The sequence below is a fragment of the Dermacentor albipictus genome, chromosome 1, assembly GCF_038994185.2.
Source record: "Dermacentor albipictus isolate Rhodes 1998 colony chromosome 1, USDA_Dalb.pri_finalv2, whole genome shotgun sequence".
NCBI classification, from domain to species: domain Eukaryota; kingdom Metazoa; phylum Arthropoda; class Arachnida; order Ixodida; family Ixodidae; genus Dermacentor; species Dermacentor albipictus.
In genome coordinates this window covers 393,778,260-393,803,787 of record NC_091821.1, presented here as the reverse complement: position 1 = coordinate 393,803,787, position 25,528 = coordinate 393,778,260, and the positions used below count along the sequence as shown (strand labels likewise).

Sequence of the window (25,528 nt, the reverse complement as noted above, 5' to 3'; positions counted from 1 at the left end):
CATAATCGATTGCCAAGCATGCTGCAGCCTTAGAAATTGGCATGATAGCTTGGACCATGCGATTGTCATGAACACTAGTGCATACCTGCCAGCTCTCCAGAATTTTCAGTAAGGTTTGCGAATTTGTGCTCATTCCGAAATTTTCCTAATGATTCATAAAGTAAAAAAAAAAAAAATCTCTGCAAAAAGGTTGCACTTGTTAGTCTACGAACATACACTTGGAGGTCTTCTGATTGTGACAGGACACAGTTGTGACAGGACACAGGCAATGCCGACAAAAGTGATCGATAGATGGATGGATGCAAAACTTTAAGGGAGGCCCCGAGGACAAAAGTGAAGTCACTGAAAATATCACTGTTATCTAAACACAATGTGTTGCTTGCGAGTTCGTGCTGTTCCAGGATTGTTGCTGATTGTGTGCTGTGTCTAAAGGTGAATCACCGTTAATGAAGTGCATATGTATCCCATAAAATGTGTGTTCTCTGGGCAAATGCAGTAGAACCACGTTCATATGTTTTGGAAAGAAACTTGATAAGAACCACACTAAGTGAAACAACGTACAATTCGAAGTCACTAAAAATTGGGCAGACTCTACTACTATAGCTGACTTCTACGTAATGCAAAGCATTTCATGAATAGTTACAGCACGAGATGCCGACACACGCCAAACTAACAGTGTTTGAGCGGCCCAAGATGCACGCTGTCATTTTTGTAGCTTCTGCAAGCTTATGTTTGCGCTCCTCGAATTCAGCCTAGGCCAGCAGCTTTTTCGGGCTGTGCATTTGGTGGGAAGTTTTGATGCGCCCACTTAGCAAGAATCGTGACATGAGACATCGACGTACATTGTGTTATTTTCTGTTTTGCCATTGCACAGTCTTTTGAGACAGCGATGGTAAACTGAAATCAGGTTGGTGGGCGACGCTAGAGTGTGATGCTGCCTGAGTGAAACATGACGCTCATGTCACGGAGTCTGCAGCAGGGAACGGTGGTACGTTTGGGTTGTTGCCTATTAAAAGCATGCAATATATTTCCAATGGCTCTATGCCACATGCACTGTGAAACAGGTAGGTGAAGATGCATATCACATTAGGGTTTGTGGCAGTAGCTGTGAATGTGATGTTTGAGAACTCTGTAGGAGATTTGCTGAAGAGGCAACCGAGTGTGTGCCGACATTTTCATGCCACACGGACGTGCGTGTACTGTGGCGGGCACCTATTGCTTCTCTCGATCGCACATGCCTTAAAAACGACTTAGAAACTTATCATACTATCGCAGTTTGGCAATATACTGTAAATTTATGCTGAAAGATAACATTTTCTAGCAATGTATGAATCGCTAAAAAAGAAGCTTAACTGTATGGTTCACTTTTTTGTATCTTCGATCGTAAATGTTGGTGCTGAGAAATTGTACGAAACAGGATTGTTTTGACGAGATTCTACTGTATTAAAAATATGCATTCTCCTCCCTTCCGATGTTGTGTTTGCAGGACCTTTATTAATATTAAGTTTACAGGTTGGCAGGTATGCTAGTGGTTGCAGAACACAGATGCATTCTACTTAGGGGTGGGTGAATATAAAATTTTTCGAATACGAATCAAATACAAATAGTGTCAAGTACTGAATAGTCAAATAGAGATGCAATATATTTATAGCATTAATATTTAATTCGGTATAGTTGGGTAACATGCTTGTACTGTCTGGTCAAAAAAAGGCAGCCAGCTTCACATACAATTAGGATAAGTTTTAAACACAAGATCCTAAAGTGTCAATAGAAGAACTGCACGAATAGTCTCTCAACATCTTTAGAGAGACTGGTTGCAAACAAGCTTTGCAAGAATAAATGGATACTGTTTGAGTAACTTTCAGAAATGCTAAATGAGTTGTTGTAAAAAGAAAAAGATCACAAATTGTGAATGAACGAAAGAAAATGCTGCTAAAGGATTTGTGTGCTGTAGACACAGGTAAAAGGGCCCGTTCCAAAGAAAACATCACTGGTTGTAACTTAAAAGATAAAGCTGCTACATGACTAAACTGCATGGAACACCAAATTACAGCCTATAAGCAAAAGAGGCAGGCTTTCATGTAGACTTCCATTACAAAACCAGGAACAAAGCTTGGATTACCCATTTTGTTTCTGCATTGCATTGAAAACTTTTGTCTTTGTTTCACTTGTGATAATTTGCAATACCTCAACAGGTGGAGAGCAGTAATGCGACTTTAATACCGGTTAGTAATACCGGTTAGTAATACCGGTAGTAATACCAGTTTTAACATTATATCGGATATAACTATGAGCAGCCTCAACATTTGTAATGTGTTCTTATGGTAAAATAAACCACATACTACAATGCTTCCATGCTGCATTACTGGTTATAACAATTAAGTATGGCTGCAGGGTGTGCCTGCGGAAATAAAAAGAAAAAAAAAGAAAAATGCCCGCCGCTTTTCTACACCCATTGTAACTCCATAGTTGTCATTCCAGCTTCGTCATTTGACTCTCGTCATGTCGTTGTTGTCGCGCCTTCTACGCTGACATAGTGGCCTAAGTTGTCTAATAGCTTGGGCCACTAGGTATGTGCTCGTGGTCGGGATGCTGTCATAGTTATTGCATTGTCGTTATTCCATCTTTGTCATCTGACTCTTCATGTTGTTGTCGTCACGCAGTCATCGTCACGCAGTAGTAATGCATTCATTGTCAGAGTGTCATTGTGATGACGTTATGATTTCATTGTTGTCACTCCAGCTTCGTCATGCACCTCTTGCCATGCTTTCGTCGCAGTGCCATTGTTGTCAACACGTCATCTTCGTAAAGTCGTCACGCATTCGTTGTCCTGCTGTCGTTGTGATGCTATTGTGGTCATCATCATTCCAACTTTGTCATGCAACTCTTGTAATGCCGTCGTCATCATAACATTGTCATCATGCCGTCGTCACCACGCTGCCGTTCGACCATTCTCGTCAGTTCAGAAATGTCAACTAATTGTCATCCTGGCATTCACATACTGCCTACGTTGTTTCATTGATGTCATTCCGTCTGCATCATTTAATCGTAATTTGGCTGTCATGTAATTCTGATTATGCTGCTGTTGTCATGCCACTGTTGTCATTGCATCATCATCAGACAGTCGCCCTTGGGCACCTGTTGTCAGACCATTGTTGTCATTCTGCCATGGTTATTCCAGCTTATACCCCTGTCGCATTGGACATTCTAATGTCATTAGATTCTAATGACCTTCGATGCAGTGCATGGCATTTGACCCGTGGTGGTGCTACACAGGAAAAATTAATGTCATTAAGTCATGATATCAATGGCGATCATTGCAAATAAAATAGTGGGAAAAGTAGAACAAGCATTGTGTAGAATGTCTGAAAAGTCAATTTACTTACTTTATTATAAATATGGGGCATTGCTCCACTGATATAACATGCATATAAAACTACTAATTCCAGAATGGCTGAGCACTATAAGCCAAAACAAGGCTTAGCCAGCTTAGTAGCCATAGCCGATAAGTTGCAGACAAACAATATGACTGACAAGGTAGCGCTGAACGACGACGCTCAGTTGCAGTAGATGAAGCGGCTGGTTGATGCATGCTTTGCATTGCGAGCAATGCATACTAATCATAGGAAGAGGCTCGATCATCAAATAGATCCAGGTGCCATTCGAGACGCTAAAAACATGTGCATAGAGGCGCCCGATAGTTTGCAGTATGGCCGACTAGTAAAGCGACGGCCGCCATACCTCCACTGAGGTGGAGAGTAAAAACATTTTGTGACAGCCTGCCGTACAGCTTTTCTCTAGTTAAAATGACAAATTCCTTAAACTACGTAAAATTACCTCTTCATATGAATGCTTCTGAAATTATGAGCGTTCAGTGTCATATTTTGCTTTGTCTCTGGGGTGGAGAGTATACATTCACTTCGAGTGCGAAGCCGAATGAGTTTCTCGAACTCATTCGATTGCAGAAGTCATTAGATTCTAATGGCATTAAGAATAGCCGTGTTGCAACTGAATAATGTAATTAGACGCTAATGACGTTAATGACGCTAATAGAGAGTTTTAGAATAGGGGCCCCAAACGTTTTGGGGCCCCAAAGAAATAGCGTCGAAGCCACTGCGCATGCGCTAGACGCAAACTGCCTTTGGGTTTTGCGTTGGGAACGCTGTTTCACCGATTTAGCGGGAGCCCAAATAGCGGCCCCAAAAGTTTTGCGTCGGCAAACATGGCGGCACCCATCGAAGCGACGGCTCTAACCTAGCACCAAACTGCGTTCGATTCGCGGTAACGCGTGAAGTTCGCAAGCTAGGAGAAGTGACTGCGGTTATCGCTTTCTCTCAACTAGCGTGTGTTATGAAGATTGACTCATTAGACGCCGCTGATTTTGAATTCGATTGTGGATTTTGTGGCTCGTAGGCCTAACACGGCTAAGCTTGGCTGGTGAAGGCTAGTAAAGTTGGTTTGCTCAAAACTAAACGCAACTAATTGTTTGTTACTTACAGAATAGCCTCTAAATTGTAATTAAATGCGAATACACGCAAGTCAAAATTATTATTCCTATCCTAAAATGGTATATTTTATTTAATTATTTCTAATAGCTTTTCTTTGACGCCGTAGTGGCGCTGTCAACGCAAGACGCTATCCGCAAACGTAAAACCCTATTCCAAAACTCTTCACTCCTACGTGCCCCAACGCTAACACCCGCAAAGCTCTTTGGGGCCCCAAACTATAGGGGCCCCTATTCTAAAACTCCCTAATGTCATTCGATTCAAATGACGTTAAAACGTCCAGTGTGACAGGAGTATTAATCATCTTGAACTGTCGTCATCATGCCATAATTGTCATACACTCGTCGTTATGCCGTTGTCTTCATGCCGGCAACGTCATGCTGTCATCATCATTATGCTATCATCATTATTTGAGAATCATGATCTTGTCATACCGCTTTGTTATTGCATCGACATTATTCCATCTTTGTCTTTCCATAGTTAGAACTGCGCTGTCGTCATACAGTCGTCACGTCGTCATGCTCATGGTAAATTGCGTAGGCGAGTGCCACAGCAATGTGGGCTAATACTGGAGACAGTGTATATTATGTATAGCCGAAGTAAGGAACGTCTCGGAAGGACCGTTACAGGTATTAAGTGAACGCGACTTCAGCAATACAATGTGTTGCTGGGTCACATTATCGTCGACAGACATCACGAGACGACTTCTGCTGCAATTATCTTTCTCTCTTTCTGGATTTCGCATTCCTTTTGTTTTCGGCGCAGCCACCCAGTAGCCAGATATAATTGTTATAGCCAATAACACGGCATGGGAACCTTGTAGTAAACAGTTTATTTTATCACAAAACACACACAATAATTCACAGTGCAGGAGCTGCTTATTGTTACATCCTACTATTGCGAAAACCAGTAACGCTATAAGTGGGTTTGACTGTACTTTCTGCCTAATATAAATTGTTTGAATGCTTGTCCCGTCTGCATTTTTCATGCAACGTTGTCATAACAATTATTGGTTATAACAGTGGGATTTTCTTGGCACTTAAATGTTGTTATAAGTAAGTGCTTTCTACAGCATTCAATTCGTATTTGAAGTTTTTAATATTTACCCACTCCTAATTCTAGTCTATTTTGAGTTATTTGCATTTCACTCTTGTGTCAGTGGTACCTCTTGGTCTTCCCCAACCTACCCTGCCTTGCACAGTTTTTTTATCTCTGTGCAGTGCTTGTCCTTGTGTGCCACACTTAAAATCATATTTACTGGCCCTCATCACTAGAGTAAATTGGCTTGCAAAGCTTGGGTGAAATATGTTTGACATTGATGTTGATGTGGGCTGTAGGTCTCGGCAGCCGCTTCAGCTGGTTTAGGCATTGCTTAATGGATTTCAGACATTGGAGCTTCAACTCACTTTTTTCTTCTTGCTGGAAATTGGAGAAACGGGATTGACTGTTGCAGAGCACAATGTAGAATTTTCTAACTAGCAGCTGAAATCAAGTGGTTTCACTTTCTGCAAGCCAGCTGTACAGTGCGACATAAGTAGCACTGAACAATTTTTGCACGAAAGTGCCATAACATTCTTTGCGCAATTTGGTGGTACTGCCTTACTGCTGCTTGCTGTAGGTGAATTTGTAAAAGTAAAATCATGTTGTATGGGAATACTGCTAACAATTTTAGTTATGGCATATTCAAAATTCAATGTTGTGGTTTGTCATCACTACAGTGGACTTCCTTTAATGCTAACATTAGAAGATTTGGAAATCGGTTTATTTTATTGGTACAGATTCACAGCAGTTCAAAATGCTCATGCAAAACGTAACAAAGTCCTTAGAGTGCTTAGATGATTCAAGAACCTAAAAGTTCATTTTAGAGGCAGTCTACTGTAGTTGGCATGAGCAGAATTCTGAAGAAAACTAGTAGTAATTCATTCAGTGTTTCCTTTCTGGGAGCCCCACATCAGAGGTGAGGTTGTATGACTTACATTTAGTTACAGCAGCCATGGTTTGTTGAGGTGAATAACTTGTATTCACGTGCACTTTTAGTGCAGAAACTTTACATTCTTTGAACTCGTATTTTGTTTTGCCTACTCTTAGTGGCACCATTTTCTGTACATATGTTTGTCTTAACCTCACATGATCGTGATGCAGAATTACTGTACAATAGAACTCCATTACCTGCTAGGTGTTCCCTTTTATGCTGAACCATACTGTACATGCAGCATGCCAGTGTGCCTACGGAACATGCACAATGTGGACCATGCAGCTCGTGCAGAACTATTGATTGTCTTCAAGTTTGCAATAAAGAGCTGTCTGACAAGCCACAAATTGTTCTCTCTGTGTGCGCAGGAGACGTCATTTGCTGGGGCAAATCCCGTAACACGCTCACTTTCCTCTGCCACGCATCCACGCATCAGCAATGGTGGGGTTGCCGCACCCGTGGTGGTCAAGCGTACGCTGTCTAACTGCACATCCAGCCAGCTGTCGCCATGGCATGTTGGCTCAACCGATGTCCCTGCCCCCAAACGGCACGTAGAGAGGCGCACTGTCATGACCACGGAGCTCTGACAAGAGGAGAGCCATGTCGTTTTACTGATTTTAGTGCCACGACCACTCTTGGTTGAGAAAGTGTTGTGTGCACTGCCGCTACGTTGCTGTACTGTGGGACCAGTAAGTTTCCAAAAGATGAAGTGGTGGTACCACATGCTAGTTGCCATGTATTTTTTTTCAATGACTGCAAATCTGTTTTTTCATATGCTGCTGAATTTCAAAATGAGCACGACGGCATGTGTTGATTTGTGAGGCTGCTATTTCTTGTGGCATAGAAGTGCAACTGTTCTTTTTTTTTTTAAGGGACAGTCACTCCTGTTTAGAAGAGAGGCAGGTTTCTGCTATGGCATCTTATGTTCCTCATAGTTTTCATATGTAGCCAGCAGCTTTCAGAACAGTTTGTTACTGATAAAGTAAGACAATATCCTGCCTGCCCCCTTAGTGGCTTGGTGCCTGCAGCTGCCAATTAAGCCCCCTGTTGAACTACAAGTGCCTAATAGCTTTACAAACTACTGTTGGTCCATCAGCTTTGATCTTTCTCCACATGTGGTTACCTGTTTTTATGCCGTTCTTTAAGTATTTGCAGGTTCACCATGTCTTGCTATTTCAGTAAAATTGAGCAGCTCCTGCTTGAACATTTGGGCAGAGTATTGACAGCAGCAGCAATTTGCGCCTGTATATATATCCTTGCCTCCAATTTTGACATCCAAATCATGAGAAATCATGAGGATCACCCTTGCACGGACAGTCTACCATCTGGATGTACTTCCAGTGTGCCTGCTTCATCAGTCCTGCCTTATTTCCTCATTTAGTATGGCTCGTAAAACTCTGCAGTGTTCTGTAGCCACACAATAACTGCAAGCGAAGCAATGAGTGCTCTTAAAACGTTTTCATCTTGATGTCCAAGTTGGCTGGGAAGTTTTTCATGTGCCTGGAAGGTCATTTTTGACAGCTGATGGACCCATAGTATGCTACTGCTTGTAGCACAAGAGAGACTCTGTGAAGCTGCACACTTTTTCATTAACTTATGGCAGCTATAAACGAGATTGAGGTGTGTGGTTGGTGGGCATATTGATTGGCCTTATCGTTGCATGCTTCTTTCTCTATAGAATGTAAGCGCTGGGGAGCTGGCAAAGTGTTTCTGTATGAGAAATGCTTCACTTAGCTCTGCAGCCAGTAAGAACTGATACAGTAGAACCCACTGACGTGTTAAGAAAAACAAAAACAGGAAAAATTGAAGTTTTTTCTCTTTGTTTCAGAGGCATTTTTCTAATGTTCGGTGTCGTGATCATATAAAGTGGGAAATCATGTGAAATGGGAAGATTGCATTGGGTGTGTACTAAATTCATTTCGGCCCCCATGAACATTAAGGAAAGTATATAACATTCTTTCGTGGTTCTGAGATTTCACAACATTGTTTTCCTTTGTGCAATTGGACTGTGTATTGTCATTGCACCTGCCGATTTTTTTTTTCCCCGTTTTAGAATGTGCGCCTCTCTTTTAAATGTAGGAATCATATACTGATCAGACTGGTGGTTGTGATTGTTATTATCTTGCTTTGGCTTTTATATCCTCAGTATCTGTATTGGTAGCTGCCAACAGATTCTGTAACAACTTGCATTTGTACAGTGCCAGCTGTCTTACTTCTGTACTTCTTTTACACTGACTGTTACAGATATTTTTGGAAGTTTTTTTTTTATGTAGATGATATTTTAGCAATATTTGGTGTTGTGTAACATGTGAAAGGTGAATTTGACATTTACAGACTGTATATGATGAGTTTGAAGGACTCTGCTGTGACTTTGTACTGTGGTGTCCTAATGCTTGACAAGTGGTTAAAGCGAACATATTTTTATTACCAACTCACATATTTGGCAGAGTTGAGCAGAGAAGCCTGTTGGAGATAATGTACAATGTTGGGTAGTAAGCTTTGAAACTTGAGAATGTTGCCCTGCCACAATAACATTCTTTGTGCTTGCTTCAGTGAAGTGCTATAGTCATCTTAACAAGGTCAAGGAAATGCTTTAGTGACTTCCTGGAATTATTCATTTAATTTACTTGACAGCTGACATGTCACCAGGATATTTACTGTGAAGAGACATGCAGTTAGGTCATTGCTCCACATTCTTTGTGAATATTTCAAGCAACAGTAAGTTGCAAATTTATGTGGTTTGTTTACATAGGATTCATATAGCTTTCTGTGCATTGGGTTTCTCTGACATTTTAGCAGTTTCACAGCTTTGAACTGTCGATTCTCAAAAAGCAGTAAAATGCATGGACCGAGTAGATGTACCACAGAAAGGTAGACGCATTTCAAGGTTGGGCTGGAGTTTATCAGGCTGTTCCTGGGGCTGTATATTGTAATGATTGTTTTCGTTTTGCTTTTTTTCCCTGAGCCTCACATTTGAGTGGCCGGTCATGGCTAAAACGGTGTGTGCAATGATGTGAGCATTGTCAGGACAATCATGTTACCAATCAACACTACCGTTTTGACCAGTGCCAATTGTTATACCGACCATTGCCAGTTTTAGCAAATGGCACACAATGGCAAATGTGAACCAGTGACAAAAAGGATAAAAGATTGGGTCTTAAAAGGAATTATTGCAAAATCTGGCCTCTGTGTTCATGTCAATGTGCCTCCTCTTTTTAAATAAACAGATTTCTTGCTGCAAGTTTTAATAAATACCTCATCTAATGATTAAAAAAAAAGATAATGAAATGTGAAGCTGCACCATTAGACACTGTGCTGGTTACGGGTGTTTAGGTGTAGTGTGCAGGTTCTGGTAACGGTTGTCCAGTCAAATGGTTTACGTGTTTGAGGTTGTATATTTACTTATTTTGACTAGCGCTGGAACAGGTTGTGTCCATTGCTTTTGCCAGAGTACACCATGACTGCATGTGGCAAAAGTCGGAGCAGTAGTCATTAGATGTTTTACTAAAGACGTATAATTATATTGTTGATAAACAGGTGACTTTCCTACTCCCTAAAAAATTATTTCGTCGAAGTGCTTAGTGTTTTAGTAACCAAGGGTAATAACTCCTGCTGTTGCAACTTAAGTGCCTCTTATATGGGAATGTTTATTTCTCTGTACCTGTGCTAGTTTCTTTTTCAGACATTTTAATGTTTACTTCACTGTTTGGAAACATTTCAGAACGAGGCTTGCACACTGTGCAGGACGCACATTCCATCCACATGTTGTCTCTTTTTTGAGAAGTTTATGTAGTAGCTTTTACTATATGACCTTGTGTAAGGGAGCTTATTCCTTTCACAGGAAAGAGTGCCGTCCAAACTTGTTAAAGGATCTTGTCTGTGGATATAGGAGTAAAGACTATTTTTAGCAGCTTTTCAGTTTTTTGTTCTTTTTTTCACTAAGAACTCATTCCGTAAGTGCCATTTTTGGGGGCCGAATATTTCTCGTTCCTTCATAAGGTTTACAAAAGCTGCTAGTTTCATGTGTATGTATGCATGTTTGTGAAAATAAAATACGAGACATAAGTTGCAGTTTGTTCTTGCTTCTGACACACCAGCATAAACAGTGCATATAACAGCATGAATGAGCATTTAGGCAAATGCTCGGACCAGTACAAGAGATACTAGTTTAGTTTTACGAGATACGGTACAAGGGCCCTTTTTTAAGGGCCCCTCACCAGGTCTGGCCATTTTGAGTTCGCAAGCTCAGTACATACAGTGCATGCGAAGATCGTGTCTGCTATCCCTACGTGCCGCAGAAAGAGCTTACATTTCAAACCAAACGCTGTTTGCTTTTATCGCGGGTGCCGTGCACTGAGCCGGAGTCGACGTCAATCGCGCACATGGCCTGCGTACATCGCCTACGTACAGCGCGACGCGCAACTTCGGGAATTAAAATTTCAAGGCAGCATCAGTTATTTGTTTACCTGTTGCTTCAATAGATGAATTAAAGTTTAGATAAATAATAAAACACACAAACTGAATATCTGCGTCTTTTTGTTTTACTTCGCACCATAGCAATAGAGGTGTATGTCCGTTTCGTTTGCTTGGTCCCACATGAAGTCGCACACGTAGAGAACGAAACTATATCATTTTCTACCATGTTCCAGTGCTGTGATCATGCTCTTTCATGCTCTCGCGCCTGCCTCAGTGCTCGTGAGTGTGGCACTGACTTATACCGTTAATCAGGTAGTCTTGTGCAGAGCGGCCAAGATAACCCTGTGTGCGAAACAAGGCAAACGCAACAGCTTGCACATGAGACCATCACCCGAAGTGCACCACTTGGCAAAAACGCCAGAGAGAAAGAAAAAAAAAAAAAATTGAGGACACATTCCACCCTGTAAAGGAGCTTCGACTGCGAAGCTGTGGGGAGACCACCACCTTACGATATGGCGATGAGACAAACAGTAAACTTTGGCAAACATCTTATTTTGTAAGACTCATCACCACTGCTTTGTGGTCACTATCATATACGATTAAATTTTCAGTTTTAACCGCAGAAACATTCTTTGCTTACGTAAGATCGATACATGTTCCATGTGTGGTGGTTGGCTGAGTGGCATCGGTGAAGCACATCAAGGCAAACTCGTTGCCGATGAACTGGACAAGGGTGACCGGAGTCGTGTAGTCACTTGCCAATGCCGAGAAGTGCATTCGCGTGGAACACTCTATGTCCAATCTGGGTGTATTAGGGGAATGTCCTTACGGGGCTATGAGCCATTGCATTTTTTGCTTGCTTACGGAGGTATGAGCCATTGCATCCACGGGTATGAGCCATTGATCATCACTATTTTTGACATGTTCTCTATGATGTATTTTTTGCTTGCTTAGGGAGCTACGAGTCATTGCTGATGATGATAGTTTGTGCTCACACTTTTCTGTCCGCGGACACGATTGTGCTGTTGGGGGGTAGCGGTAAACAGCTTCGCTGTAAAACAAGATGGGGCCCATGGAATATTCATCGCGCAGTCCTTCGGCTCTGGTATGGAAGAATGCAGGGAATAAATTTCGCTTGTGGTGGCTTGACAGGGCAAGTGGAGAGAGCGTTTATGTTGGCGGTGACGCTCGCCTCCTGAAATCATGGGTTTGCGGCACTTCAAATATTTCTGTCTCTACTACTAATTAACTAATTTGAAAACTACTTGCTGTAGAACACTCCTTAGAGTATGCATAACAACTTACATCATATAACCACCATGTTGCCTTTAAAACTCGAATGTGTTCATAAAAAGAAATACAATCGATGGAAACTTCATTGGTGCACACATGAATTGCTGCAGACCGAAGCTAGTTGCATGTACGGTCGATACCATGATATTTTAATGCGTAAGCATTCTTTGGCGAGTACTTCAGCGAATATACCCCCTTTGTGTAATGCCTTTGGGCCTTCAAGGTGATAATAAATGAAATCAAATCTGTCATGCGAAAAGTGTAATGCTTTATTGTATCTGCACAAAAATGCATAATTTGCGAAGACATGTATTGATCGTTATAATAGTGTAAATGTAGATAATTGGTAGCTTTATAAGCGATAAGGAACAATAAAAACCAAACGAAAAAATATCGATCAGAGAGAATACCCATATGATCAGATTTATGCATACCCCTAGGGAGATGTATAGAGAATGCTGTGACCTTGAAGAAATGTTTAGGAATCAGTTTCACTTCTCGCTGTAGACCAACTGCGTTGTGCTACAAACATGAACGCTTCATAGCAGCAGTTTAGCTCACTGCAGTTCAAGTGTATCTTGTGGCAGCATTTGCTTCAGGAGTGCCTCTCGTTGCTACAAGGCCGCTGGCACACTGTGCGGTCGACGCACATGCGATATTAAAGAAGAAAAGTTGTAGTTTCGACCGAAGGGCAAAGTGTCGATTACGCTAGGAAATTATTTGACAGCTATACGAAGTAAATACAGTAGTTCTAGAGGCCGTATAAACTTGTGAACATTAGCTTACTGTATAACTAAGTTAACAAGCATGGTGCCATGCATGCGCAAGCAAACATGAACACATCTCACTCTATGACTGCGGGCTCTCGCTGTCATAATGCTGGCGTGATGAAGGGTGGCAGCAGCAGTGAGCGAATTGACCTTCATGCTGCCTCCCGCTTCAACGCGAAATAAGCGGCGAGAACATAGCGCACACGAAGCTATCAGCACTCAGCGCACTCTGTCCCCATGGCAGATCGCTTTCAAGATAGAACCAGTGCGGCCTCACCATATACGCAGCCGCCGAAGTAGAGACTTCCTGGCGCTTTCGCGTGATGGAAGATGCGCGCTTCCTCGCTGCCTTCCTTTCCTGCCTTGCGCGCCAGAGATCGAGCCACCATTGTCGGCTGATCCTCCCATGCTTTCACTCCCACATACAACACACGGCGCGCGGCCACGATGTTATCGCACTTGGACTTTATAAGGAACAAAAGGTGACGACAACGGCGGAAGTACACCTGGAGTGAACATATACTTGCTATCGCAATAAAAATTGCAAGGGTGTACATGGGAACCCACTGTTAGGTAGGGCGTGCAGTAAAAGTCACATATTGCGTGTTCTCTCCGACATTGGTTCCTTGCATAGATGTGCAATCTGTTAAGAAAGTGTAGAGGCTACCACTTGTTGCTGTAATGTGCCTGTTCCTATGCATTGGAGCTACACTTAATGGCCTTTGCTGGTGCGAGATTTAAACGCTGAGAAAATTGATGACCAACGAGCAGAGCCAACATCTGAAACGAGCTGGTATGCTCTGCTGGCTGTGGTCATATTGCTTTTGTAGTATATAATATAAAGTGGCATAGTCACTTTATTTTGAATGTTCGACATTTACCTATTGATCTACCTTAAAGCAAAATGCTAAAAGAGCTTTGGTTGGTCGATTATTTTCAAGGGAACCACTTTGCATTATCCTGACAGAAACACGTGGCTTATTAGCAGAAAACACGAGCCCAAATTTCATATATTCAATTTCATGTCAATATTATGGCACCAATGATGTCCCTGTGAGCCATGGATTTCATAGTAGGTTCATCAGTAGACTAATGTTGAATGTCAACTGCAACCAAATCTTTGACTGCATAACGAGTTAATTTCAGATAGTAAAGATGTAGAGCAGCCTCTGCAAAATTTGTTTGAAGCATGAGCAAGCGGGCCACAAAAAGCTAGTAGGAATGTTCGTTTTTAATACCAAAACTGAAGAAAAAAAAAAAAACTCATTATTGCTTGCTGAAAGTTACGCGACCCAAAATGTTGAGAACCAGCATGGCTCCTCGAAAGGACCTTTGAGATAGGCAGTGCCTGCTGCGTGCCAAAAATTCTCCCAGGCAATGTTCCGAGATTTATGTCAACATCTGTTAACCACCAAGTGCAGACTAGCCCACCATCTCCTCAGCTCATTTTTGCCTCGTATTTTGCCATGCCAAGGCATAAAATTGATAAAGGTGCCCACTTTGTATTAAAAACAGTGAATGCACCCAATCTAGCCTACACTTTAAAGCAAAACTTTCTAGGTGAACCCTATTGGACTTTGCTAACTGTGGCTGCCCTCACCTTGCCAAATTGCTCATACACGGCACAGCACTCTTATAATGAATAGGCTTATACGTAGCCAGCCCCATATGTGCTATACACCTACAGATGTCTCAGTGGCTTCCTCTGTTCTCTATGGAATTATGCAATGAAACAATAAATGGAGCCTAATATCCTCAGTGCAACAAATATACACCTTCATGCACATTCCTTTAATAAGGTGAAGCTTTCTATGCCTTTTCTCCCGGGCTTTGGCGTGTCTGTCTGGTTTGATTCTTGCTGGCTAAGGTGGGTGGGTTTTGGAGATAGTGCAGTAGTAAACTAGGCTGCACTAGAGATGGTGCGATGAAAATTGGGCCAATCCTGGAGACGGTGCATAATCTGCGGTTGTGAGGGCCTTGGCATCTTGCTGCCTTGCTGGGCAAGCCTGTAATTGCTATGCTACAAAATGTGCCGGAGAAGATTGACAGTTTTAAAGCATTCCACTAGCCGCTTCACAAAAGCTTTACTACACAGATTCCAAAATGTGCATTGAACCTGCATAATTATTTATCTTTTTATTGCTCCTTTAAATGCCTTGCATTTTACCTGTTCCCCCTCCACAAATATGAGCGACTAGCTGATGTTACCTGCAAATAAGGCAGACAAATTCAGTTGTACACTGATTTATGCAGACACAACTGCAAATGTTACGCTCACTTTGGAAATGGCAGAACCATTATATCTGCAGCAGTTGGCTGTGCCAGGCATGGCAGGCCAAGGTCTTGCTGTTGGTAAAACGTCTGCATAATTCCTAAGGCACTATTCAGCCAAGGCAATATTCAACCATGCAGACACACGAAAGCACACAAAGCATTGAGCAACACCTAGAAAATCAAGTCTCGTTTAATTTACAATCAAAGGATGGCCTTCTTGTCAGTCCTGCTGAGGGTTTCCTCTGCAAGCTCAGCATGCTGCTTGAGCATGCTGCGCATTGTAGAGTCCATGCCTGGGTCCTTGAGGAAGAAGTGCCTAAGGAAGAGGCACAGCCCTTCCCTCAGCAGACGCAGCTTGGGTGCATCTGCCACTTTGAGGAAGACTCTCTGATAGACATCCTGAGGTCGGTTCAATAGCAGGCTGCTAAATAGCTGCCGCAGGAGTTTCAGCAGCGCCGGACTCATGTCCACAAATTGGATCGTCTGTGGGGCAGAAAACGGCAGTGAGGAGGGCATGGTGGTGTTTGAGAGTTTCAAAGGTTGAAATGCTTCGAGCCAAAATTATTTTTGCATGCCTTACAGCATCAAGTGTTTGTGCAGTGGCTGACTCACTGCCTAGTACAACTTTAACATTAAGTGTACATATTTCGTGCTAGTGTAGAGTTGGCCTACATTTCAGTTGTTTGTTCTTATTGTCTACCCTGTGTAATTTACACATCACAGCAAGACACGTTTGATTCACGCTCAAAATCTCAAATAGTATTCACAAATCTTTTTTTGAACACAGGGCATTAGCGCTGTATGTTTTCACCTCATGGCAGCATAGTAAAGAATATTCATGATCGTTACCATGCAAAGCCAGCATCAATAAAGTGCACGTGAGCACACATAAACACAGTCCAGCCTGCTCACCTTGAGAACAGCCAGTGACAGGGCCTCTTGTGAAAGCAAGATAACGAGAAACTCTGCTAGGTTGGATAAAGCTGTCGGACTCAGTCGGTCCAGCTCCCTGAATTTGTCCCAGACTGCACACTGCAGGCTCATCTGAAATGAAAGTAAGCAATGCTAGGTGCCAAGTACAAAAACAAAGAGCAACATTTTTATGAAGCTTAATAAACAGTTAGTAGCCATGCTTTGAGGGACACAACTAAATATTGTTATTGTAAGGTGTGAAAAGTAATGTTACATCACTTTCTATCTTCACTTCAGTATTCAGCTGAAAGCTATCGGTGTGCCTTGTCGACAAACTCTCTTCAAAGTAGTAGTTAAATAAGTACTGACAATAAGGTTCTGCCTCATTTGTATTGCCTTATTAAATAGCTGTCAACCAAGTAATTACACAACAGGACCTCAATTCTCCAAGAGTACAGCAAATAATGAATTACAATACATCAATATTGTGATACGTTCAAAACGCACACCAAGAACAGCATAGCATTGCACATGAAAGACTCCTCACGTTACCAAAACCTGTTGTAGCAGTTTCGTGGTACTAGATACCACTGAGGCATACACACACATTACTGCTGTGCTCCTTAAAGCTGAGTCCATTCAGCACTTGACTGGGCAAAGGAGAGTGTGTTCCCCTTGCATTTCCATACCAAGGGAAGTGGACTACATGAAGGGAAAATTCTGCAACTTTGGACGGCATAGTCACTGTATGGCCTGCAACCACCACACCAGGCTGACTGGCAGTTTGTGATACCATGTGACTGCCCCATTAAAAAATGTCAGTACTAGTCTATAACCCTTCATCAGGGCTCCTTCAAGGCCTAAGTGATTATAACATAATCTGCATTAATGATCTTGCTGTCACTAGCACAGTCCTCACTACTTCTTGTGGAACAGCTGAATAAACACAATTTCCCAAGACACTGCTGACAACAGCTCGATTGTGTTTAGCCAAGCAATGGAATGAGGTTGAAAAACTGATGTGTGTCGAGGGTGGAAGAAATGTTTTCTTCATTATGCAGACACGCCCCAGGCATTTTTTTCCTCTCTATAAAGCAAGACATTATCAGGTGAATGCATCAACATAAGTGCGAGACGTGAGTAAATATGTCTAAAGGGGATCACTTGGGGCATGTGCTGAAAGGACAATGTAGCACACGTACAGGCAAAAAGACATTCAAAAGAAGGCTGAAAGACAACAAATGGTGCCTGCATCAAGAGGTTATGTTAAAATGGTTTGGGCAGCATACACAGACCAATGACTAAATACATACTATCTATTTTCACCACAGTTCAGTCTGCAGAGATATCTGAATACAAAATGAATGTGAAGTATCAGACTAACATTCAGCGGCAATTGCATCAAGACCCGTTTTCCTTTTTCTTTTCTTTACAATTTGATTGCATTTTTCGCAGACACAGGGTATTCAGAAATACCCATTTTTGAGTCATAACATTGCTTCTTCAGCCTGTGTAATAATTCTGACAATACGAATTTTCATCAGACTTCCGGGCCTCAAACACTTACATAAAAACGTCGATCTCGCTTGATGAAGAACTGGGCCAAATAAGCATAAAAAGGGTTGTGCTGCTTCTCCTTGAGTAGGCAGTGCAAGACGACATGGCACATTTCACGTTCCTGCGTTGCAGTCAGGTTCAGGTGCAGGATTCTCTCGCTGGCGCTCAAGTAGTCCTGTAAGTCGAATCAGAACAGCATGCATTTGAACAACTATTACTGCCGCCACAGCAATGGACTGCCAAGATTAGCATACATAAACAAAATAAGCTGCTGCTCCAAGCAACCTGTGCATAAGTGGAGTGTTCCTTACTTCTTTTCTACGCAGGTTTCTTTTGACGAAAAAGCCTGTCGCAGCTAACACAATTCTGTCATGTCTCCTGTCAACTAATTTACTAACAAGGACACAGTTTGTGCACAATATTGCTTCCTGTTAATAACATATTTCTTACAAGGGCGAACTGGAAAGTCTTTGCCCCTATTTTTTTTAGCCAAATTGCGACTGTAGATGCGAACTCAACATATCCATTCCCAGCGGCAGTTGGACCGACCCGGCCTTATCTGCCAGAAGCCCGTTGGCACAGTATTACTGTAAGTTGTTGAAGATGCTGGTTGTGCTTCACAAGTCTATTGCGCAGGAGCAATGAAGTGTGATTCGTTTCCTATGGAGCAAGGGACGAACACCCATCGAAATCTACAGGGAAATGCAGCCCACATATGGGGAAAGGTGTCTCGCTTTGTGATATGCTAGGTGGTGGTGTTGTGCGTTTGCAAAAGTTCGATGAAGCCAAGACAGCAGTCCGACGGTGGTTCCACAGTCAACCGGACGAATTGTGCCACAGCAGCATCTCAAGTTTAGTGCTGTGATAAGACAGATGTCCGAACCACTATGGGAACTATGTGGAAAAATAGTGCACGGTATGTAGAATAGTGTGTATATTTGTAATTACCTGTACTATGCACCTTATTCTGGCTAATAAAAAATAGGGGCAAAGACTTTCTGATTTGCCCTATTATTTCCATTTTTAATTTTGTTTATGTCTGTTATATTACTGCTGATATCAACCCGGTAGGACTGTAAAAGTTAAACCAAGAATTGTAAAAACAAACAAACAGAAAAAAAGTGTCGCCCAAAAGGCAAAGCATTCATTGCGAAAGCAAATTATTAGACAGCTACACGAAGTAAGGCTAGTCATTTTATCAGCTGCATAAACTTCTGTGAACATTCGCTTACTAGCTAAACTAACAAGCACATTGTCATGCGCACACAGGGATACATGAACACATCTCACTCGATGACCACGGGCACTTGCTGTCAGAACGCTGGCAAGAGGAAGAGCAGCAGCAGCAGCAAGTGAATTGCCCTTCGCGCTGCAACTCCTTTCAACACAAACTAAGTGGTGAGAACACAGCGCACATGAAACCACCACCCCTCGGCGCACCCAGGCTCTATATCCACCACAGATTGCTTTCAAAATAGGGTCCGCGTGGCCGCACTCAGCCACGCATATGCAGTTGCAGCCCCTGCTGCCTTGCGTGTGATAGAAGACGGCATGCTTCCTCTCTTGCGAGCGTGAGATCGAGCCACCATTCCTCTCCGCTCACCCTCGCATGCTTCTGCTCGTATCTACAGCATACAGTGTGCGGCTGCTATGTTATCGCATTTGGACTTTATATGAAACACCACGGCGACAATGAAAATTCACCTAGAGTGTCTATATACTAATTGTTATCGCAGTAACATACATACAAACAAACAAACAAAATGTCAGCATATCAGTTCAGTGTTTTCTTACCTCGGCAGTCATCAGAATGCAGAAGATGTTTCTCCTTACATCAGTGTTCATGTGATGCTTCTGAGCCAGCTTTAAGATTTTGCTTGAAAACTCTGGCTGCACTGACGACATGTTTGCTTTTCTATCTGCATATTGAAAACGAAAGGCAGGGTTTATATTTCAAGGTTATCTAAGCAGGAGACAAGCATTTCATTAATGATGCAAGCATTATCGCAATCAGTTGTTAGGGATTTGTGGCTTAGCTGCATGGTTTGACCATAAGATGAAATGCAGACTTGTTGAAACAAACTAGAATGCACCTTTTAATTTTGATGGTTGTCAGTATGTGCAAAACTGAGGCAATTCATTCTTAAATGGAGAATCTTGGGCTTAATATGCATCTTTGAACAGCTGCAACCGAACTCCATTGTGAGGTAATCATGCACAGATGTTCTTGTTCTTTCTTGCCCTCTTTTTTTTTGAAATTTGGGGGATTGTCACATTTTAACTGATGTATGCTGACAGCACACATTAAAAGGCACTGGTGTATCAAAGGACCACTATGTATGGAGACAAGTCATATAAACAAATTGCATTCATCATCTGATTCAACAGCTGGTTCAAACTTGCTGCAGCACAATGTGCTCATGTTATTTTATAAATATTTTCAGCTACATAGGAAAATAGGCTGAATTCAAAAGACACAGACTTATAATATGGGCTACTGAGTGAACGCATTTGATTATTGAAGCATGATACACATTTAGCGGCTCACATAAAAACAACACATGTACAAAAAACAGTAACAGCCAGAAGAGCCACAGCATCCATGCAGCCTGCTGTGGTCACAATACCAAACATTTCAGGGATGCACCTCACAAAATAAATCTGCTTGTAACACTATATATACTAAAATACTGCCTTCGGCTATTGCATGCCAACCGCAAGTGGCCCAGGGTAATAGATTGTAACTACTATTTTAATTTACAGTAATTTTCGCCTTTTCCCACTGATTTTCATGAAGCCATGTCTCAATTATTGCTAGAATTGGCCCCTTGATGTGACAGATAAGAAATTATAACTTTTATACACTTTTATACCCTGCATTATAGCAGGTGCTAATGATTATACCTGTCACTGTGGCTCACCAGCTACGCAATCTTAGAGACTGCAGGTTCAATTCCGGACCATGGCAGTTGCAGTTATGATGGGGAATCAAATGGCAAATGACCTAACAATTGTGTACTTATATGTTGGTGCATGTTAGAGATCCCCAAGTGGCAAAATTTCTATAGGAAGTTATGCCTGGCTAACAGATGGAACAAGGGGGCACAAGGACACGAGTGATGATTTACAAACGACAGTTTATTTAAAAAAATTAAGACAAATGAACAGGTACGTGAACATGGTTACAACTTGAGCATGCACATGCACATTATTTTTATATTTAGGTGAAGGATAAGTATAGATGTGCATTTGGACAATGATCTCAGAATCTAGCCTGTACAGTGCATTATTTTCCACAAGCTTTCTTCATTAACTTTTCATGGTATAACTTTTACTTTTTAATCAAATGTGCACAGTTGCTCATGCCATTGTGCCCTGTTTTAATGCTTCAGCATTAGGAGTGCCAAAGTGGAAAAAAGTGTATGTATGTGTGTGAAGCCAGCCATGTGATGTAGAAGCAGGTCACGTGGGTGTGTCCGTGTGTGTGCACGTGCATGTGTGTGGTGGCGGCCTAAAGCAGACCACCGTCAGTTGTACTTCGCTCCTCAAAGAGGCAGGATGTGTGTCAAATGAGCCCCTGAACAACATTGCGCAATGTGATGAATGCAGTTTAAATCATGGATCTGGGACTTCGAAGCGGTGTGACATAATGCAGTTCTCTTGCATTTACCACTAAATTGCCACTGAATTTTTAAAAATCTTCGTTTATTAGCCATGCTGAATTTTCAGCATAAACCGACACCAACTAGATGAGAACACGCTACTCCTTAGGTAAAAATAATTCTGGAGCTCTCAACTAAGGTATCTCTCATACGCAACAGGGCAGCTTCGGGTCATTAAATGCTGTCAATTACGTATTTATGACCTACATTCCAGAAAGCCAAAATGTACCAGAAGAAATTACTCTGATGGCTCACCTGAAGACACCTCGTTTCCTGTCCATGCTGAGCCAACCACCCACCACTTGCCTCGTTCATGTGCCTTCAGCAGATCTTCAAGCGAGATGTTCAATTCTTGCAACAAGCAACCTGCAACACATTGGAAAGAAAATGAAGATGAAGCGAGGAGTGTACAGGAGAATAGTTTAGCTTAAGCAAGATAGTAAAAATACAGTGAAGAGTTTATATGTAAGGAAATAATATTCGTGACCACTTTTATTAATGTTGTAAAACTCTGGAATGTTCTCAATCACATAGCATGCTATCAGGCTGCACTTCTAAATGCTAGTTCTTTTCCGAGTTTAAAAGTGAAAAAAGTTTCAATATTTTTAAATAATAACATATTAAACAGCATAATCTTGTTAAGATCACAACGGGGGCTGAGGATTTATTCTACTAAACCAGAGTTTGAACTAATGAGGTACACTTTGATGCATAGAGCTATGACCAGAGTGTCAGACTGAAACTTTTTTCGTTTCAGTTCACTGAAAATGGTTAAGTTCCAGTGCAACTCCAGAGGAAAAGAAAAAAGTCAGACTGATTCGAACTGGTTCACGCTCATTTGCATAACTGAACAATAATTACAGGAAAACAGAACAAATTTATTTCGTACGAGAACTGCACAAAGCTGCAGTGAAAGATAACTCCTGTTTGTTCTTCAGGCAACACGTAGTTACAAAAGAATTATGCAGATCCAGCAACAATGCTGGAATCTATGTGAAATGAAGCTATATTAGCGGAGAGAGAAAGAGACAGAAGAATGTATTGAGGAAACGTAAAGAGATCCTCCAGCCTGCTAATCTGCTTAGTGGGAAGGAGAAGAGGAGAAAAATGGGGGACTGAGGAGCAATCATGAGTACAGGCAATAGGATGCGATTATGTACATGTTCATGTTCGAAGGGCCCATTTACAGCCTTGACGGCTCGCTTACATGGATATGTCCGGTCAACGGCCCAGTCAGTAACACTTTTTCACTGAATTGCCTGTTGTTAATTGGTGCTGAAGAAGATATCAATGCTTGCTGTTCACAGTCATACCGGCTACAAGCAACATGTGTGCTCCACTGTCTCAGGTACTTTGCACACATCACAGTCTGGCGAGTACATGCTTCAGATGCAATGCAAATATGGTCGCGTTAATGCAATGCCTATAGTCTGCATCCCCGACACAATACGCTGAACACTGTACTAACGGTGCTGCTACATTTAAAAGCATGAGAAGATGGTGGGTATTTGCAAATGAGGTAGCAGAGTTGAGCCACAAAAGCAGGCAATGCATGCATGAAAAGCTCAGGAAGAGGTGGCCAACCTAAACCGAAAACCATTGATTTTTCCTTTCGGTTGCACTCCGCAGTGAAAAAAATCCTGATGACGCTGTTCAGTTCCGGTTCAAGCTAAAATGGTGTTCTTTTTCCAGTTTTCGGTTCAGTTCCAGTTGAATACCCTGGCTATGACACAATCCATAAGCTACCGTCTCGTATGGCAGTCATGTTGGCCAAATGTTAAACGATATCGACAAAAAGTTCTAGCAACAGGATAACGTGGTGCAACTACAATTTGCCACGAGAAAAATAAAGTAGGGGTGTGCAAATATTCGAAATTTTGATTACGAATCATAGTTCTTGCTATTCGCTTCATACTTGATTAGGGAATTTCACTACTTGAAGTTGGTGAATATATGTTTCTATTCAAATGTAACAGATAAAAATACTTAATGGAATCTACAGGGAGGAAGACAGATGCAAGCGGTGACTGTTCGGAATGATTCTGCCACAAGAGAGCCGTGGGCCTTGGCAGGCACAAGCTGGTGAGAGAACGCCCAGAGCAGCTAACTTCTGCTCGATAATTTACTGTCATTCAATAAGGACTCCTCGTCTTTAGGCAGCTTAAATTTTTTTTCTTGATTTAGACAGAACAAGTTATTATATTTGGATAATCTCAACATGCTTTCTACACTGTTGTTTTAGTGGGCCAGATACTATCACCTTTCAGGTTTTTCTCATTCACAAGCTCCTCACTTGAACAGAAGTCAGTTGTGAGCGGCATCGCAAGCAGCAAACGATGCAAATATAAGTATTATATTATTCTCTCCCTGCCCCCCCCCCCCTTTTTTTTGCTAGAAAGGCTCCATTCAACCTTTTTATTTCACTTTATATTCATACATGAAAAAAGATTAATTATTTTATTCAACATTTAAAGGTTGTTTTTCTTAAATATTCATATTCCATTTGTTAGGAAATTTCAGTATTCGAACACCCTTAAATAAAACACAAAACATATGCATCAGCAATGCTAACTAGATAAGAAAATTTTCTGCAGCAGTGGCAGACAGCCAACTGTGGTGTGGTAATTGAAATGTTTGGCATCAGCCACACCATAAAGGATCGCACTTAAGTAAAATAGCTGCCTATAAATGTGACTGAAATAATTCAACTGCAACTATACTACATGCTTGCTTCATTTTGGGAGTCAAACAGTAGCTTAACAGTGTGTGCTGTGATATGTGGATCTACTACGTACCCTTGCGGAATAGTCCTCTGAGTACTTTGGACGCATGCTCCACCATGCTAGGGTCACAGTTAGGGATCTTCTGTATGTTGTTATTTCGCACAGCGTTTAGTATGTCCATCATGAATCGTTTTCTGGAGCTGAAAACAATAAAAAAAATCACACAGTCACTTAATGAACCATGGCATGCAAGACGAAAAGGTGACCAGGACAAAATGCCGCTGCTAGTCTCTAGGTGGTGGGCACTAAAGCTTATTACTAAATGAATCACAGCAGGAAGATAGTTCTTCTAAAGAAAAAGAACAGTAGAGCATCAAGTCACAGCTATTGATATTTTTTTGTGCTACTTACTCACTGTACATTCTCGTTTCGCTAATCACAAAAGCTTGTTTCCCAGCTGTGTAGCGTTCATGGTCTGTGGCATTTCTAAAGCTTTAAGCTTCACCATAATTAAGAATAGCTTGCTCCAGTACATGTATATGCTATTTTGAAGTGAGATAAGAAACTTTCATGCTTACTCTTGGGCCCCTGCAGTGTCTTGGGCACACTTGCGTTGCAAGAGGAGCACTACTTCCTTTAGGGCCAAAGGGTCGTGTTTTCGAAGAGCAAACCCAACAGCTAGAAGAGACATTCCCCATGGCAAATTACAGAAGAACATGGTGCAAGAAGTAAGAAAGCTGTCATTTTCATCCGAAAGTATGACTTTCTTATAAGACTTTCTTATTGCAAAAAATTGCTTGAAAACTTGGCTGAGGGTGCCTGTACGCATTTCATGCTTAAATCAATCAGGCAAGACTAGAGTTGACAACGTTTTACTTCTTTCACATAAAAATGCACACATGTTGATGAACTGCATTACAGGTTCTGACAAATTAATGCTCTAACAAAGAAGCTTCACCATTATCATTATTATCATCAGTCTAATTTATGTCCACTGCAAGACCAAGGCCTTGATCAGCATTCTCCAATAGCCCCTCTCGTGTGTCAAAAGAATCCACGCTTTTTATCACACAAGCTAATTCTCCATCATACTCAACTGCATTTTCCTCCTCTTCGCACCCATTTTGTTACTTTAACAAACCATTGGTTATCTGCTCATTAACATAATTAACAGCAGAATAATACTATGTCTTCAAAGCATGCGAAACATTAGAGGTACTAACAACGCAGAATCAGAAGAATGATCTCCACGTCTTTTTCACTGAAAGTCTCGGCCAATTTTCTTATGATGTCGTAAATAATTCTTGAATGAACAACCTGGAAAGAAGACACATTAGATAAATAAATAAATAAAAAAAGCGCCAGGAGCTTTTTTTAAGTATCAAAGCAATACTAATCAAATTATTGGAAAACCAAATTTTCAGACTGTTTGCAAACAAGGTAT

At 41.6% G+C, this 25,528-nt stretch overlaps 3 protein-coding genes across 6 annotated transcripts in view; 1 reads left to right on the top strand and 2 right to left on the bottom strand.

Moving 5' to 3' along the window:
- The window catches only part of yrt (erythrocyte membrane protein band 4.1-like yurt), a 42,264-nt gene extending 31,722 nt beyond the window's left edge, over nucleotides 1–10,542 (top strand). For both annotated transcript variants that reach the window (XM_065447567.1, XM_065447557.1), the window contains one exon: nucleotides 6,846–10,542. In XM_065447567.1, coding sequence (XP_065303639.1) covers nucleotides 6,846–7,064 — 219 coding nt within the window. In that variant the 3' untranslated portion in view covers nucleotides 7,065–10,542. The remainder of the gene's footprint in view (nucleotides 1–6,845) is intronic.
- Nucleotides 1–25,528, bottom strand: part of LOC135914650 (histone deacetylase complex subunit SAP130-like) — a 612,247-nt gene that overhangs the window by 291,928 nt on the left and 294,791 nt on the right. The window lies entirely within an intron of this gene.
- LOC135914611 (nucleolar MIF4G domain-containing protein 1) overlaps nucleotides 15,403–25,528 on the bottom strand; it is a 192,595-nt gene continuing 182,469 nt past the window's right edge. For all 3 annotated transcript variants that reach the window (XM_065447545.1, XM_070532045.1, XM_065447538.1), the window contains exons 8-15: nucleotides 25,308–25,401; nucleotides 24,663–24,762; nucleotides 24,157–24,284; nucleotides 21,617–21,727; nucleotides 19,494–19,618; nucleotides 17,710–17,874; nucleotides 16,143–16,274; nucleotides 15,403–15,713 (exon numbers count right to left, since the gene is read on the bottom strand). In XM_065447545.1, the coding sequence (XP_065303617.1) occupies nucleotides 15,432–15,713; nucleotides 16,143–16,274; nucleotides 17,710–17,874; nucleotides 19,494–19,618; nucleotides 21,617–21,727; nucleotides 24,157–24,284; nucleotides 24,663–24,762; nucleotides 25,308–25,401 (1,137 nt within the window). In that variant the 3' untranslated portion in view covers nucleotides 15,403–15,431. The remainder of the gene's footprint in view (nucleotides 15,714–16,142; nucleotides 16,275–17,709; nucleotides 17,875–19,493; nucleotides 19,619–21,616; nucleotides 21,728–24,156; nucleotides 24,285–24,662; nucleotides 24,763–25,307; nucleotides 25,402–25,528) is intronic.